This window comes from Lagenorhynchus albirostris, chromosome 12 (assembly GCF_949774975.1).
Source record: "Lagenorhynchus albirostris chromosome 12, mLagAlb1.1, whole genome shotgun sequence".
Taxonomy (NCBI): Eukaryota; Metazoa; Chordata; class Mammalia; order Artiodactyla; family Delphinidae; genus Lagenorhynchus; species Lagenorhynchus albirostris.
The window spans coordinates 912,381-927,691 of NC_083106.1; the positions used below are offsets into that span (position 1 = coordinate 912,381).

The 15,311-nt window shown below is 54.4% G+C and overlaps 1 protein-coding gene across 2 annotated transcripts in view; it reads left to right on the plus strand.

Annotated features, from left to right (window-relative positions):
* Positions 1-5,921: 5,921 nt before the first annotated feature.
* The window catches only part of THBS2 (thrombospondin 2), a 28,375-nt gene continuing 18,985 nt past the window's right edge, over positions 5,922-15,311 (plus strand). For both annotated transcript variants that reach the window (XM_060167537.1, XM_060167538.1), the window contains exons 1-5: positions 5,922-6,065; positions 8,739-8,813; positions 10,188-10,744; positions 11,900-11,984; positions 14,548-14,744. In XM_060167537.1, the coding sequence (XP_060023520.1) occupies positions 8,762-8,813; positions 10,188-10,744; positions 11,900-11,984; positions 14,548-14,744 (891 nt within the window). In that variant the 5' untranslated portion in view covers positions 5,922-6,065; positions 8,739-8,761. The remainder of the gene's footprint in view (positions 6,066-8,738; positions 8,814-10,187; positions 10,745-11,899; positions 11,985-14,547; positions 14,745-15,311) is intronic.

Consider the following 15,311-nt stretch of genomic DNA (forward strand, 5'->3'; position numbering starts at 1 on the left):
GTGGAGCCTGTCAGCCCCTTCAGGCCTCAGCCTCACACCTACAATATTCCCAGGGACCAGCCTGGTCCAGGCACATGGTATATATCGACTTTATACTGATTGACTTAGCAAAAGAAAAAAGATGTTAATCAATGAACTTCTGCTGGGTAATCGGAAGTCCTCCTCTGATGCACAAGGCAAGGATAAACGGGATTCAGGATGGAGTCACCAGGGGATCCCCATCCCTCCCTCAGTGACGCTGAGAGTGGGCGTCTGTGCCCACACCCCTGGGGCATGTCCCCGAGGCTCGGGCCATAGCCCTGGCAGGGGGGTGGGTGAGCCCCTGCCGTCATGGACCCTCTGTTCTCCTGGAGGTCACGGGCCAGTGAGAGTGAGGCACCCCCTCCAGGAATCCGCAGAGAAGTTCAGCGTAAATGGGGTCCTGAGAGATAAGAGGACAGTGGGGAGTGGCGGGTGCAGGGAGGGGTCTTGGTTGGCTGGGCCTGGAGGAGGCTTCGAAGCTGACACCTGAGCTGCTTTAGTAGAAAGAACCAGCCGTCTGACAGCTGTCGGGTAAGTGTTTCGGGCAGAAGGGGTAGCAAGGTCAAGGTCCCAGAAAGGTGACGGGGCGGGGGAGGGGAGCCCAAAGGAGACAGGAGAGGGGGAGGGGGAGGGGCGACCACGGAAGTTGGGGAGGGAGGTCACTGGGGGGGGGTCAGCAGGGCACCAAGGGTGTCATGCCTGCAGTGTCCCTCCAGTTACTCTGGGGGGTGACTGCAGGGGGCAGGCACAGCGGTTGAGGCTCTCTTGCCCCTGCAGGTGGCTGAGGGCTTGCGGGGCACCAGGCACTTCCCCAGCCCTCTGTGGGCTCACGGGTCCCTGGAGAGGTACTGGGGCTCCCATTCCGCTGTCATTTAGTCAGTGCAGAAGGGCTGCCTCCCGAGAGCTGAGCGAGGTGTGGGGCCCTGGAGTCCACATCCCAGTGGCTGGCCAGCCTGTCCCTCGGCTGCAGCGGAGTCTGGGGTTTCTGGAGTGGGAGGGACAGATGGGGAGAGTGACGTCTCGGCCCAGGCTGGGGGAGGGCTGCTCCCAGCCTTGCAGATGTGGGATCCGGAGTTCCAGGGAGAGGTAAGATCAGGATAGCTCATTGGCCCCGGCTTGGGGAGCCACGTCCCCTGTGGAGGGCGGCTAAGGAAGGCGAGGACACCAGTGCCGCTTCTGTGGACGTGGGTTTACATCTGATGGCACGTTTGAACAGAAGTAGGACAGGTGAGTCTGCGGCCAGACGGGGCTGGGCCTGGCTGGGGTGAGGCCCGAAACCCGACAGGATGACCGGATGAGTGAGCCCGGAGGCCAGGAGGCCGGCCAGGAGAAGACCTGACACCGGCAGCTGAGCGTCAGGTGTGGGAGTGCAGGACACAGCCGAGGGAAGGAGTCCAGCACCCTGGGAGAGCACCGCCTGGCCTCACCCGGGCCCCACGCTGCTGCAGCCAGGTCGCCGTGACCCCCGGGGTCCCCCACTGGATCAAGAACCTGCAACATTTGTCTTTTCACAGTGTCTCGGAGGTTTTGTAAAGCAGCAAACATGGGGAAAGTGAAGAGATTTGGTGTCGTAGCTCAGAAGCACTGATGGGAGGACAGAGCAGAGCCCTGGGCCTGAGAGCAGCCCCGGCTCCCTGCCGGCTGTGCTGTGGGACTAGAGCTTCGGGGGTCACTTTGGCCTCTCTGCCCTCTGGCCTGGAGCCATACACTGGTGTCCCTGCTTGGTAAGCATCCCCACCGCATGCTGGGGACCCTGGAGGGGGACCTCGTTCCACCTGCTGACGCTGCCAGAAGAGCCCTGGGCTGGCTCAGACCGGGCTCCGACCCGGTGGGTTTGGGGGTGTGCCTGTCTCCCAGGCAGGAAGCCGAGGCCCAGGGCGGGGCTTTGGCAGTGTCACAGACGGCCTGGGGCTGGATCCAGGCTTCCACTCTCACAGCCCCATTTCACGGCCTCCCCAGCTTCTGCCCGGCCGCATGCCGGCCGAGGCCGCTGGCCACCTCCTCACCCCCTAGCATTTCTGGGCGGCTGCTCCCTTCCCACCGGGACTACAAGTAACCCGCGACCTCGTCCTGCCTGGCCTCCATTCACAGGACCCTCTGTTCAGGAATCCTCTCCTGCCCCCGGCCCCCTGCACCCTCACGTCGGAGTCACACACGGTTGTTTCTCCTCTGCTGTCGGGCAGGGCAGAGCGAGTTCCAGGAACCCTCCGCCCAAAGGAGGGTGAGAAAGCCCTTTGCTGACTCAGGGCCAGGAGAACCTAAGAGGAAACAGATGCCTGCCGCTGCGGTGTCTCCATCCAGGGCGCCCAGCTCCCTGCTCCCGGCTCCGGTCCTGCGCCCTCGACGGCTCCGCCCCTGCAGCCCCACCGGCTCAGCACTGCGAGGGTCAGATGGTCCCGGCCCCCCGCCCTCCCTTCCAGACCCCCTCGGTTCCCGCAGAGACCGAGATCCCGGAGTGAGGGGCGCTCGGAACGCCCCAGGGAGCCGCGCTGGGCTGACCCTCCTTCGATTCCACCCAAACCTCAGCTGCTCAGAGTTTTCTCGTAAGAAGAGCAGAGAGTTCATTTTGTTTGTCCCTTTGTGAACCCACTGGCTCATTCTCTAACTCAAAAGGTACTTACGGAGCATCTGCAGCACGTGGTACAGAGCAGACCCCGTTCTCCGGCCAACGGCCCCGCGTGCGCCAGGACCGCCCCGTGTTTCTGGTGAATCCCCTGCCACATCTCCTTCAGGGTCCATGGCCATCAGTTGACGCTCAGGTGTTCATTGTGACTGGAAGTCGCTGACAAACAGGGAGCTGCCAGGAATGAGCGGGAATCTCACCCTGTTTCCTTGGTACGTAAATTCTAATTTTGCTCCAGAGACACGAAGACACCTTTTCCAGAGGCTTCTCCAGGCATCTGGAGTCAGTGGCGTGGCCCCCTAGGCATTTGCTCTGGTCCCCTCTCCATCCCGCCCATCCTTCCCCCTCCTGCCCCAGGGACCACGTCCATCTAAAGTCCAGTGTCTGGAACTGGGCACCTGCCCGGTGGGGCTGAAAGGGGCAGATTATACGTGCACTGGGCACTTATGTGGGAACACAGCCCAGCCTAGGCACCTGGGGTGAGAGCTGCACCCCATACCCCACCCTCTGTGTCGGATGCCCTAAACAGGGTGATGTTTGATCCCGTTGCAGGAACCTGCCTGGACCCCCATCTGTCCTCCTCATCCCAGAGCCCCTGATTCCCGATCAGACTCGGAGTCATAGCCAGGCTGAGCCCACCCCCAGCCGGGGACGGTCACTGAGCCAGGCTGAGCCCAACCCCAGCCGCGGACGATCCCTGGCCCAGTCGGTAGCTGGTCCTGCAGTCCTGAGGTAGCTTGCCCCACTCCACTCCACCCGGGCCTCCCACAATGACTGTGAAAATGAGTTTCTGGAACCTGGCAGTGCCTCTGCGTTGGTCTCCTGGGGCTGCTGTAACAAAGTGCCACAAACTGGGCGGCTTGAAACAACACTGGCGAATTCTCTCACCATCTGGAGGCTGGACATCTGAGGTCCAGGTGCAGGCAGGCCTGTGCTCCCTCCGGAGGCTCTGGGGAGGTCCTACTGCTTCTGGGGCTGCGTGATCCTCAGGTTCCTTGGCTTGTGGCCTCATCCCTCCCATCTCTGCTTCTGTCCTCACACGGTGTCCTGTATCCCAATGACCTTCTTGTTATAAGGACACCAGTCACTGGACGTAGGTCACCCTCCTCCAGTACGACCTCACCTGCAGAGACCGTGTCTCCAAACAGTGTCAGGTCACAGGCTCCAGGTGGCCACGCACTGGGGGATGTGACCCAGCCTGCTTTGGCCCTTCTTTCCCCTCTTCTGTTAGATGCACACACTCTCCTCATCCCCGAAAACTGATATTCTGCTCAAGCGTCTGTTAACTCTTCAGAATTCCCGTTTGCCTGCTGTGACCGACCTTGCCTTGTGGTTCGTGGTCACATGTCCCTCTGTCCCGTGGTGGCCGCCCAGGACCTGCTCCAGCCTCCAATGCCCCCTGTGCAGCGGAACTGCCAAGTCCAGTTTCCCCTTTGGAAGAAACCTCTTCTCTGGAGCCCCAGCAAGGTAATCCCTCTGGCCAAGCGCTCCTCTGACCTGGTGCTGCTTGTGGTCTGTTCTCCTCAGCTGCGAAGGTGGTGGGACCCTTCCTCACCCCGTGTGCTCCTGAGATGCTCAGCACAGCAGGACTTCCTGTCTTCAAGCTCGTTGGGTGAGTGGCCGTCAGACGGGTGGGTAGATAAAGAAAGGCACTGACAGCTCCGTCTGCTGGCAGGTGGGGCATGAGGGTTTAAACACCGTTTTCTGGACAAAGGAACAGCCAACCTGTCAGCAAAGTCAGGTCAACTAGCATATCAACAAGCTCCACTGAAAAGGCTTTAAGGGAAACGGGGTTATACATTCTTCTTTGGAGTCTGAGACAACAACTGAGTTACATAGAGTCCAGCTTTTTTAATTTAAATGATGACTGTGTCACCAATTAGTTGACCAAAAGCAAGATATCTTACCTTGAACAAGACATATACTATATATTCTTTGAGTCAAGTTTCTTCTTCCTCTGTACATCAGAAATTGATATTGTGTACCCGGTAATAAATGTACAGTCACCATAAACAAAGGCTTTCAGAAAATGCAAACAGTGGGCCAAGGTCATGGTTCTGCTCGGTGACAAGCCCTCTCCCTGTCCCACTCCATCCTCCAAACCCCCAGGGACACCCTGGCTGGGCTGCAGTGTGGCTGGCTCTGTGTGCACCTGCTGTCCCTCGTGGCCCCCACCTGGCAGGGACCCAGGTGTAGAGGATGCAGGTTCCTCAGCAACGTTACCCCCATCAGATTCCAAGGTGGCTTAGAGCAAACTCCCTCTAACACCCTTTGGCTGAGACTTGACCTGTCGACTGCTGACCACACCGCTGCCCGGTACCTCGGGGGTCGTCAGCCCATGCAGCCGACCACACCTCCTCTTCTGTCTGCGGTCCAGCCTGGTCTAGGGGATGCCTCGCCTCCTCCCTCCATCCACCTGCCCCTCATCCGCCCCCTCTCCCATCCATCTCCTGCCTCCGTCCGGGGCGCAGCCTGGCCTCAGGGGATGTGTGAGCTCTGGGAAGTGGCAGGGGGTCTGGCTGTTGCTATGCTTACTTCTCGAGGCTTCCTCTTGCACGACCCGCTCATCGCGCTGTCCTGGTAAGCGAGCCTTGGAAGCCGACTACGGCTTGTTCATGCCGCGGGGAAAGTCTGTGCCCGAGGTTCTTGGCCGCACACTGGGCGTCCCCAGGGAGGGGCCATCCTGTGGGGTCCGGGCTGAGCTCATGAAGTAGAATTTGGATGCAAATAATTCCCCATCCTGTTTCTCTGTCATCTAGGTGATGTGTTGACTTCCTTTTAGATTAAATATCGTACTTTCCGCACGTGATAAATGAATTGGCCCGTATAACTTCATCAGTAGGTGGACTGATCATTTCCACCCACTTACCCTTTTGCGTTTTATTGATTGTTACTCATTTGGTTTAGAAAGACCATTCTCACTTTGGGTAATGTGAACCAGATCTGAAGCCTACAGCTTGCATTCTTTCTCCTAAGCAAAAAGGGGAGTTCCAGCCAATCTTGCTGGTTTTATTTATAGCATTTTATTTCCTGAGAGAAGACAGGAAAAGTTAGTCTTCCCCTCACTCATCTGGCTTCTCCTCTGTGGTCCCCCAGCTGCGGGTCGGAGCAGGGGTGGGGCGACGGGGTTGGGGGGAGGCTGGACCAGACCGGTGCCCGGTACTCCAGCAAATGCGAGATCAGAGGAGGAATTATGTCATTTCTCCGAAGGAGTGAGTTCAGCTTGCTTCCGCGTGTGTCTGACTGACAGCCCCACACAGGACCCAGCGCATATAAGGAGCGCCTGCTGCCCGGCGGGTACCGAGCTCTGAGCCCAGCTCCTCTGCTGAGTGGGGCTGGGTCTCCTCCCTGACCCTCATACCTCCTGGACCCCATTCCCAACGCTGAGAGGAATCATCCCTGCAGGTTTTCCACATACCAGGTAAGAGCTTTTTTTAAATTTACCAAAACAATTCATTGTAGTTTAATTTTCAGAAAAGGCTCTTTCTGATTCTAAGAGGGGAGAAGGAGAAAGTGCAGAAGAGGTTTAAAGTAAGGAGGGGGCATGCCTATCAGTACCTCAACAGCAAACACGTCTTCACCTTGTATTTGTGCCGCCCAGTTGGAGAACTGAGGCGAGTAAACTCATTTTCAGCACTTTATTTGCAGGGATAATGTTGTGATCTCCTGGGCTTTCGCATCACCTGAGGATTCTTGTTACTTTCGTGAATGTACCTGCCTGGAAACTTGGGCAGATGCTTCTGTTTTCAGCTACAAAATAAGACATTTCCACATAAAGTTTATTATCAAGGTGTGGCCATGAGAAAGAAACTAGAAAAAATTGTTCCTGAGCACGTGAAAAACAAGCGGAGAGGTTATAGAGACAAATTCTAAACATTTTTCACAGCTGACAAGTGCTTTTGAACGTTCTTAATGAATAGTATTTAGTGAGCCCGTGCAGAGTGTTCCGGCTGCCCGTGGACTCCAGCTGTTCTTGAAAGTCTGGGGAAAAATTTGCAGATGAAAAGGCAGAGGGGAAACAGCGTTACTTCTGTCAATCCGAGTTGGGCTCCTTTGGGGAAATCACGGCGCTCTTGGCCGAGGGAAGGAGTGTTTCTCAGTGAAGTTATGTTTGCTTTGATTGTTGATATAAAAAGAATTTTAAAAGATCTTTACAAGTTCTAATGGTATTCTGTTGCAGAAGGCTTTGGAAACCTTTCCTTTGGAAAAAAAATATGACCTTAAACAAGCACTAAATGTGTGAAGTGAGGCGTAGGATATGGGAGCGTGTGTCCCCGTCCCTATGGCGTGTGTCGTAGGATATCATACGTGTTGCCTTCTAAGAACACAGGACTTGATAAGGCTGTACCAGCCATACCCGTGACTCCGACCCTGCTGCGTTCTTTTCTGCTGTCGCGATCCCCTGAGATGAGATGGGACAGATGGCAGAGGGCTGATACTTCTGCTTTAGAGTCAGAGGATTTGATTTTGTTAGCAACAGAGTTCAGTGTACTCCCTTGATAGGAAGCTGAGCCTCCAGAATTTGGAAATTTACATTTTGGATGGAGCTTGTCTTTGCCAGAGGCAGTGGTCACTGCTGTCTGCAGGGGACAGAGGTGCACGTGAGGCTGCATGGGGAAAAGACCTGAGCTTTGCAGACGTGCCTGCCCACCGTTTACTCTGAACACTTGCGTAGTGTTCACTGAGTGCCAAGTGCTAGTCCAAGTCCCTTACGAGGCTTCACTCGTGTAACTCAGCCCTCTGGAGTCCTATCAACACCCTCACTCCTACTGCACTGGGTGGTCATGGGACAGCGCGTTCCGACGAACAGCCATGCGCCCTGTGCTTGCTGGGCCACATAAGCCTTTACAGACACTAACTTGCTTGATTTATTTCTCACAATAACCCCATGAGTAGAAAATTTAAATGCCCATTCTTCATTCTACAGGAGAGGAGACTGAGACCAGAGAGGGTAAGTAAGTTTCCCCAGGTTGCACAGAGGGTGCCTGACAAGGCAGCCCTGAGCCTGGCCCGGCGGGGGCTTGCCTGGGCACACAGCTGGCTCCTCGATGTGCAGGTGGAACTCAGCGAAATTCTGGACTTGCTGTGGGCAGACTGAAAGCAAGTGTCTGGATCCCAGGGGGAAACCTGAGGGTCCTGCATGGACCCCGCTTGCCCAGGGGATGGTCCCCATCTTGGGGGGAATGGGTAGTTCTAGGTTTCCAAATCCTTCTGTAGAGGGGACTCCTTGGATTTCTTCATCACTGAGAAGCTCAGGATATTTGAAGCCCTAAACAGGGAGGGGTGAGGGTCTCAGCTTGGCTTCGCCTCAGCGGGACGCAGTGTATCGCTGGAGGGGCGTTGGGACCGTGCGCTGCTCAGCACGGAGACCAGGAGGCTGAGCAGGGGTTAACGGTGGATGGGCTCCCGGCCAGTCTCTGACTTCTAGGCCAGTGTCTGCTGAGCCTGCCAACTGAGAATCCTCAAGAATGGAAAAACAGGCCTCAGGAAAACAGAAGAGCAAAGTAAAAATGATTACTCAGTAGAAGGCTCTTTTTGTTTTTGTAATTATGATCCACCAGACTAAGTTTACTTCTAACGCATATACAGTTAATATTTATTCTATTAATTAAGTCATGTGCAGCTTTTTTCTTGGCTATTTACACAAAATGTCTTCAAAGGTCATTTTCCCCAAGCTGACATTTTTCTGAATTCAAACTTCCTGGGTTTACATCCTGGCTACACCTTTCAGTAGCATCACTGCTCTGGGCAAGCACTTAACTTCTCTGAACTCCACTTACCCGTCAGTAAAAGGGAGACGATAATAATAGTTGTTGCCTCCTAGGTCATTATGAGGGTTAAGTAATATGAATACTTAGGACGTCATTAGCATAGTGCTTGCCAGCAAATGCTGGACCAGGGAATACCAGCTACAGTTAGAAGAATCCATTTGAAAAGCACATTTCCTATCTAGCTTTAGCTGCCCACAAATCCATGTGGGCAGTTCTGATTTTCCTACACGAATTCTTTTTAAATGGCCATATGAGTAAAAATCCCAGTCTACACTAGACGTTGAGTCATGTATTCAGAAGTAACGGGTCTGATTTATTCGCAGGGGTTCAGCCCGGCGGAGGCAGGATGCTGTGGCCGCTACTGCTGCTGGCCGTATGGCCCTGGTGCGGTGCTCGGGGTGAGTGCGGCCCCTCCCCCCCGCCGGTGACCTGGGCTCCCAGAGCAAAAGCCTCGCCTGTGGGAGGAGGGATGGGCAAAGTGGAGGCCCGGATGGAACCTCCTTAACTTAGTTTAAGATGAATCCCCAATTACCTTTGAGTCCATATGCCAGGAAATCATTTATTTTTGGAAAATCCAGGTGGTAGAGAAAGAGCCCGTCTGACCTGGAGATGCGGTCTTGGGCTGGGGCACTTTTTGCCTCTTTTCATATGTGATATTCACAGCATACTAAACTTTTTGGTGTTTTATAACTTATTTCCTTCCCACTTTTTTTTCTGCTCTTAAAAATGTATCAAAAATATTTTTCCATGTGTTTCTTTTCTTACAACATGATTTTTCACGACTGTATCATATTCCATTAGAAGGTAACGCCCAGCATTTTTAGGTCAATTCCCGTTTACTTTACACATCCCATCTACACTAGTATAAATGATGCCTCATGGAATACTGCTGTGGATACATATATCCTAGAGTTTGTGGTTATATATTTAGGATAGCTTCCCAACGTAAAATTGCTGAGTCAAAGGTTTTAATTATTTTAAGGATTTTTGAGATATGGGCAATAGCTCTATTGCAGGTAGTAAAATGACACTTCTATCAGCAACACTGTGTATTATAATGCTTTAATTTGCCAAGTATTAGATGAAAAGTTTTTCTCTGTTTAAACCTTCTGTTCAGAAAATTATTGTGAATGACTTAAAGTGTTAGGATTTGGGGAGGTCTGACAACAGCTCTTTCCAGTAGTTTAGACGGTGACTTAAAACCATTCATTTGTGGCCTTACGGCTCATCATCTCTCAGATGCTCCCCCGCAGGGTGAGCCCTGAGTGGGAGCACGTCTTTCTACAAAATAAGGGATTCCCACGTGACAAGCTCAAGTCAGCTGATCTAAGAAAGCGACATGAAATGTAACTGCTTTCTAATGATGCGCCAGTGGCAAGACTGGAGGTGCACTTCCCTGCGGGATGCCTTTCCGGGCAATCAGAGGCTAGAAAGAAGGTCGCCTTCGAGCTTCAGCTCTGGGTGGAAGAGCAGGAAAGAGCAGGCGGCCAGGGTCCTGGTCCGGGAGCAGGTGGGACCGAGTATGACCCGAACGCTGCATCCGTCCTGGAGGAAGGCTTGCCGGGCAAAGGGTCAGCTGGTCTGAGCAGAGCGCCCCTGACGGTCAAGGGCGGAGCTGGTCCTGTGGAAGCGGATGTCTGAGGGGGAGGTAGCGGTGGTTTTCGAGGAATAAAGCCCGAGCACCCAGGCGAGGAAGGGGGGACTTGGGGCCCCGAGATGAGGGTGCCTGTGCCTGCGGCTCCCCGTGACCCCCTTGCTCTGCTCCCCGGCAGCCGGCGACCAGGACGAGGACACCGCCTTTGACCTCTTCAGAATCAGCAGCATCAACCGCAAGACCATCGGGGTCAAGCAGCTCCGGGGCCCGGACCCCAGCGTGCCCGCCTACCGCTTTGTGCGCTTTGACTACATCCCTCCGGTGAGCGCGGAGCACCTGGGGCGGATCGCCGAGGCCATGCGGCGGAAGGAGGGCTTTTTCCTGACGGCCAGCCTGAAGCAGGACCGCAAGTCCAGGGGCACCCTGCTGGCGCTGGAGGGCCCAGGCGCCACACACAGGCAGTTCGAGATCGTGTCCAACGGCCCCGCCGACACCCTGGACCTCACGTACTGGGTGGACGGCACCCAGCACGTCATCTCCCTGGAGGACGTGGGCCTGGCTGATTCCCACTGGAAGAACATCACTGTGCAGGTGACCGGAGAGACCTACAGCCTCTACGTGGGCTGCGACCTGATGGACAGCTTCACGCTGGACGAGCCCTTTTACGAGCAGCTGAAGACGGAGAAGAGCAGGATGTACGTGGCCAAGGGCCCCGCCCGAGAGAGTCACTTCCGGGTAGGTTGTGCGGGACGCCGCCGAGGGCCCCGCTTAGTGCGCTGCCTTGTGCAGGGGTCGGGTGTGGCCTTGGAGAAGCAGACACACGTGCACCTACCCACACAAACTCCACGTGCACCATGCACACCCACCGGCACATGCAATCGTACACGTGCACGGACTATACACGTATACACATGCTTGCACACACACTCGTAGACGCTCTTACGTGCACACACGGCACACACGGCTTTCTGAACCAGGAAGGAGCAGAGCACGCTGGCATAGGTGCCCTTTCTCAGCTGCACAAATGGTCAGCGATTTCCTGAGTGAAGACTCATTTGATGATTGAGGAAGCAGCCCCATGCAAATGTGTCTATAACCCCAGAGCCCCAGATTCCAGTTCAGTACTGACATGGCAGGAAGACAGGAGAGAAACTATGTTTTCTAAGGAAGGGGCTATTGATTTATGAGGGAATAGTTAGTTCCATGTTCACCTCAGTTATAATAGTTTTTACAAGAGGATCTCTCTAAATGCAAGTGTTTAGAACCTGCAGTGGAGGGTTAGTAACTATTCTCCTCCAGGTGTGTGTGTATTCTTTGGAAATAAACGTATGATTAGACTCAGTTATTTCAGTAAAGGCCTAGAGATGCTGGTCGTGGTCTCTGGCCATTGTCAGGAAGCCCCCCAGGCCCACGTGGCCGACTGGCCCCACTGGGACAAGCCCCTCACTGTCACCGGGAGGACGGCCTGGTCTCATAGCTGTACCGTCTGTTCTGTGGTTGGAACAGTGCACGTTCCCGAGACCCATGGCCGCGTGCGGGAACACCAGGCACCCGCAGAGTCCCCTGCGGAGAGAGTGTGGCCCCCGCTGTCCCCTGAGCGTGTTCAGAAGACAACCCTTGCCATCCCTCTGGGGGCCACCGCCCCTTCTCTAAGACACTCTTCCTTCTCCTCGGGTCAACCCCACTGTCTGCCTCTTGCCTCAAACGAAGCTTCAAAGCAACACACAGATAACCCATTAATGAGATTTCAGACCTGCTGAGAGCAAAAGCACAGACGAAAATGTTCTCGCTGCTGTAAGGTTACATCCTGTATTTTTGAAATATCGTTTAACGTGGCGTCGAACATTTGCTGTTTATCCATCTCTGTTTCTTTCCTTGTACATATTTCAGGGTTTGCTGCAGAACGTCTACTTAGTGTTTGAAAACTCTGTGGAAGATCTTCTGAGCAAGAAAGGTTGTCAGCAAAGCCAGGGAGGTAGGTGTCTGGGCTGCGTGTGGTGCCCCATGTCCCACCTCTGATGGGTTCCTCCTCTGGTGTGTGGGGAGGGGCCGGTGGGACATAAGTAAACATGTTGGAATATGTTTCAAGTGCTGCCATGGCCTTGAATGAGCTCGCTGGTCAGCTGGGATGTGTTGGCCTCTGAAACAATACATTGCTTGAAGGATTAATTATGAATATATTTTAATTATCCAATAGAATCCATTTTACATGCCAAAAAATAAACCCCTGGCATTTTAACATGATTTTAAATACATGCGACTATTCCAGTCTACTGATGTGGGAAGATCAACTTAGTAAGATAAACCAGAGACGTTTGTCCAGTTTGGTTTATGGAAGTTTTTTATACTATTCACAACTGTTGGTACAGCCTTATTATGAAAATGGACGCCACTGGCATCACTGACAGGTAATCCCACGCTGTCTGTTAATTGCATTTTGAATTTACATTCAACCATAATTTGTCAACATTGTCTTGAGCATTTGGTATTTGAAGGTCACTGTGCTGGGGCTTTTTGAATGCATTGTGTCATTTCATCTTCAAAACCCCTTGAGTTGGGCTTATCCACTTCCCTCACTTTACAAATAAAGAAGCGGGGTGCCAGGAGGGCCGCTAATGGTCGGGGGAGTGGCCTGTGAGCATCAGAGCAGCGCACCTCCCGCCCCCAGGCCGCGTCCCACACAGGAGGCTCTTATCTGCCACGTGATCCCATTTTCCGACTTACTTCCATTAAGAGGCTTCTTCGTGTCAGCTGTAAGGAAACATAAACTGTACTCGTGTGGATCCGCGCGTGAGGACGCGTAGGATCTGATGTCTGTAATGCGCAGTCGCGGCTGGTGACCCAGCCCTTGCCCCCGGAGCGCCCGGAGGGCTGGCTTGACGGCTCAGAGCCGGAAGCCCCGAGCGCCGGCACTGCAGGCATCATCCGGGTCTCTCCATCCGAGGCCGCCCACCTTTCAGTCTGTGCGTCTTTCCACAGTCGGCCAGTTGAGTTCAGGAAAGGAAAGAAATGAAACTGTGACTTTTGGTGGCCTGTGCAGTGAGAGGACCTTATAAGGCCTCCCGTCACACACCCTCAGCTCCAAACTCCCTGAGCACCACAGCCTCTGAAGCTCTGGACCACATCCCATCCCAAACCACCAGCTCCGGCTGAAATGCCAATATCAGCCCCTTCGGATTAGGTCATAGACATTTTTTGCGGGGAGCTGAGGTCATAAAAAAGCAAAAGTTCTAAAAAGGCTAAGACAGTACTAACTGACATCCCACAGGACACAGAGAAAGAGAAGATGGTCCTGGGGGCCCTGATAGAGGGAGACTTGCTTGTCTCTAGATAAGAGCTTAGCATCCTTGGAAGCGGTCACCCGGTGGGGTGGGCACGTCTCTGTGACAGAGAAAAGGAAAGGGGGCACTTGACCTTCGATGGGGGGGAGAGTGGATGTGGCCCTCACCCCGGTCCCTGCCCTGCATGCCACGAATGGGGGTGTCCTATCCTGAGGAAGGGCTCTGCCCATCTTCCATGAGACGGTCGTGGGACTTCCAGGCACTTTTATTATTTCCGTATTTTTATTCTTCTACATACATGTGATTAATATGCTTATGTCTGTATGGTTATATATGGTTTTAGGTCTGGTGAGTCTGAGGTATCAGTGTGAGTTGCAACAAGGATTTACAAACAACAAAACTCGATCATAGACTGTCTGACAGAATTATGACATTGACAGGTCATAACTCAGTAATGGAATGTATCGGACGAGACAGTTGAGCATCACTGCAAAGAGGACGCTGGGGCTGGCTTGCCGGCCACATCCCAGCTGGCCAGGCTCCCCCGAGGGCGACACCCGTCTCGGCACTTGCCCAGATCACTTTTGTAACTAGTGGCATAGCCGCGTGTGTGTCCCATGTTCAGGGACTTCCAGGCGCTTGTACTGTTTCTGGGGTAGTGAGCTCTGAGCCCATGGTTGGGATTCTGCCTTTCTCGGGGTCTCATGAGGCCAGCAGGGAAATGATGAAATGACTCATTTAGCAAGAAAAGAACTGAATTTGCCTTCATGCAGTAGCCAAATGAAAAGGCATTTGGGATGGAAAAAGGGGATAAATGAGGAGTGAAAGGAGTTGTTGGAATTCATGGAGAATATGGGGCTGGAAACAGGTTTAGGGTGGGGGACAAAAAGAAGGAACTTATCTTAGATAATAAATGATATAAATATTTATATAAAAACAAGAAAAACAGGAAACTGTTGCCTCTAGTGAGTTTGAGCACGATGCGTGATGCAGCTGTAGGTCTCTGGCTTTTCGCATCTCTCCATCCCTGAGCTGACCGCTCGCTCTGCTCATGGGCGGTGTCTGGGGTTCAGTCCCCACGGTGCTGCGAGGTTAGCAGCGCCTCTGGTACAAGCAGGGCTGCAACGGGAAACACCTCCGCCAGCTCTCGGGCTCTTGGGCGCCCGTGTAGCTCCAGTGCTCTGGGTAGCGCCCTGCGGGCCCGGCCAGGCTGTGGCCAGAGGCCAGCGGGCTCACCGTTCCGTGTCTTCCCCACAGCCGAAGCCAACGCCATCAGCGAGAACACGGAGACGCTGCACCTGAGTCCCCCAGTCTCCGTGGAGCACGTGGGCCGGAGCGAGGCCAAGGGCCCGGAGGTGTGCGAGCACTCCTGCGAGGAGCTGGGCAGCCTGATCAGGGAGCTGTCGGGGCTGCACGTCATCGTGAACCAGCTCCACGAGAACCTGCGCAAAGTGGTGGGTGCCCTGGGGACCCTCCTCTAACCACGAGTAACCTCGGCTGTCCACCGTTAACCAGCACTCACTCCACCACTACCCCCGACTAGCCACTGCTAGCCGGGAGTAACCACCCGGCTCCCTGACGACCAGGCTGCTGGTCCCGGACGTGTGGCTGGAGGGCGGGGGAGGGGTGCTTATGGAAAATGTGCTCACGGCCTCGAGCCTCCCTCTCAGTCCTTCAACCCTGGGGGTTCGTCTCCCAGGAAACAGGAAGCCTGCACACGAGGGAGGTGCGTTCACCTAAAACATGGTGTTCAGAGCGAGCCCGTCCCTGAAGCCTCGAGGCCGTAACAGGCAGATTGGTCTCCTCTCCGCAGCTCGTCAAGGGGCAGAACACGTGCCTCAGGTCTTAGCAAGCGCGCCTTAGGGCTCAGAGCAGGTTGCTGGCAGTAAGCAGCCTCCGTGGGCCCATCCTCCCGCCATGTAGACCTTGGGCTGAGCTCAGCTGAAGGAAGCTTGTGCCCCGGGGCGGCTCCGAGGGAAAGAATACAGAGGGGAGGGGTCCCCAGGCCCCTGAGGCTCTGC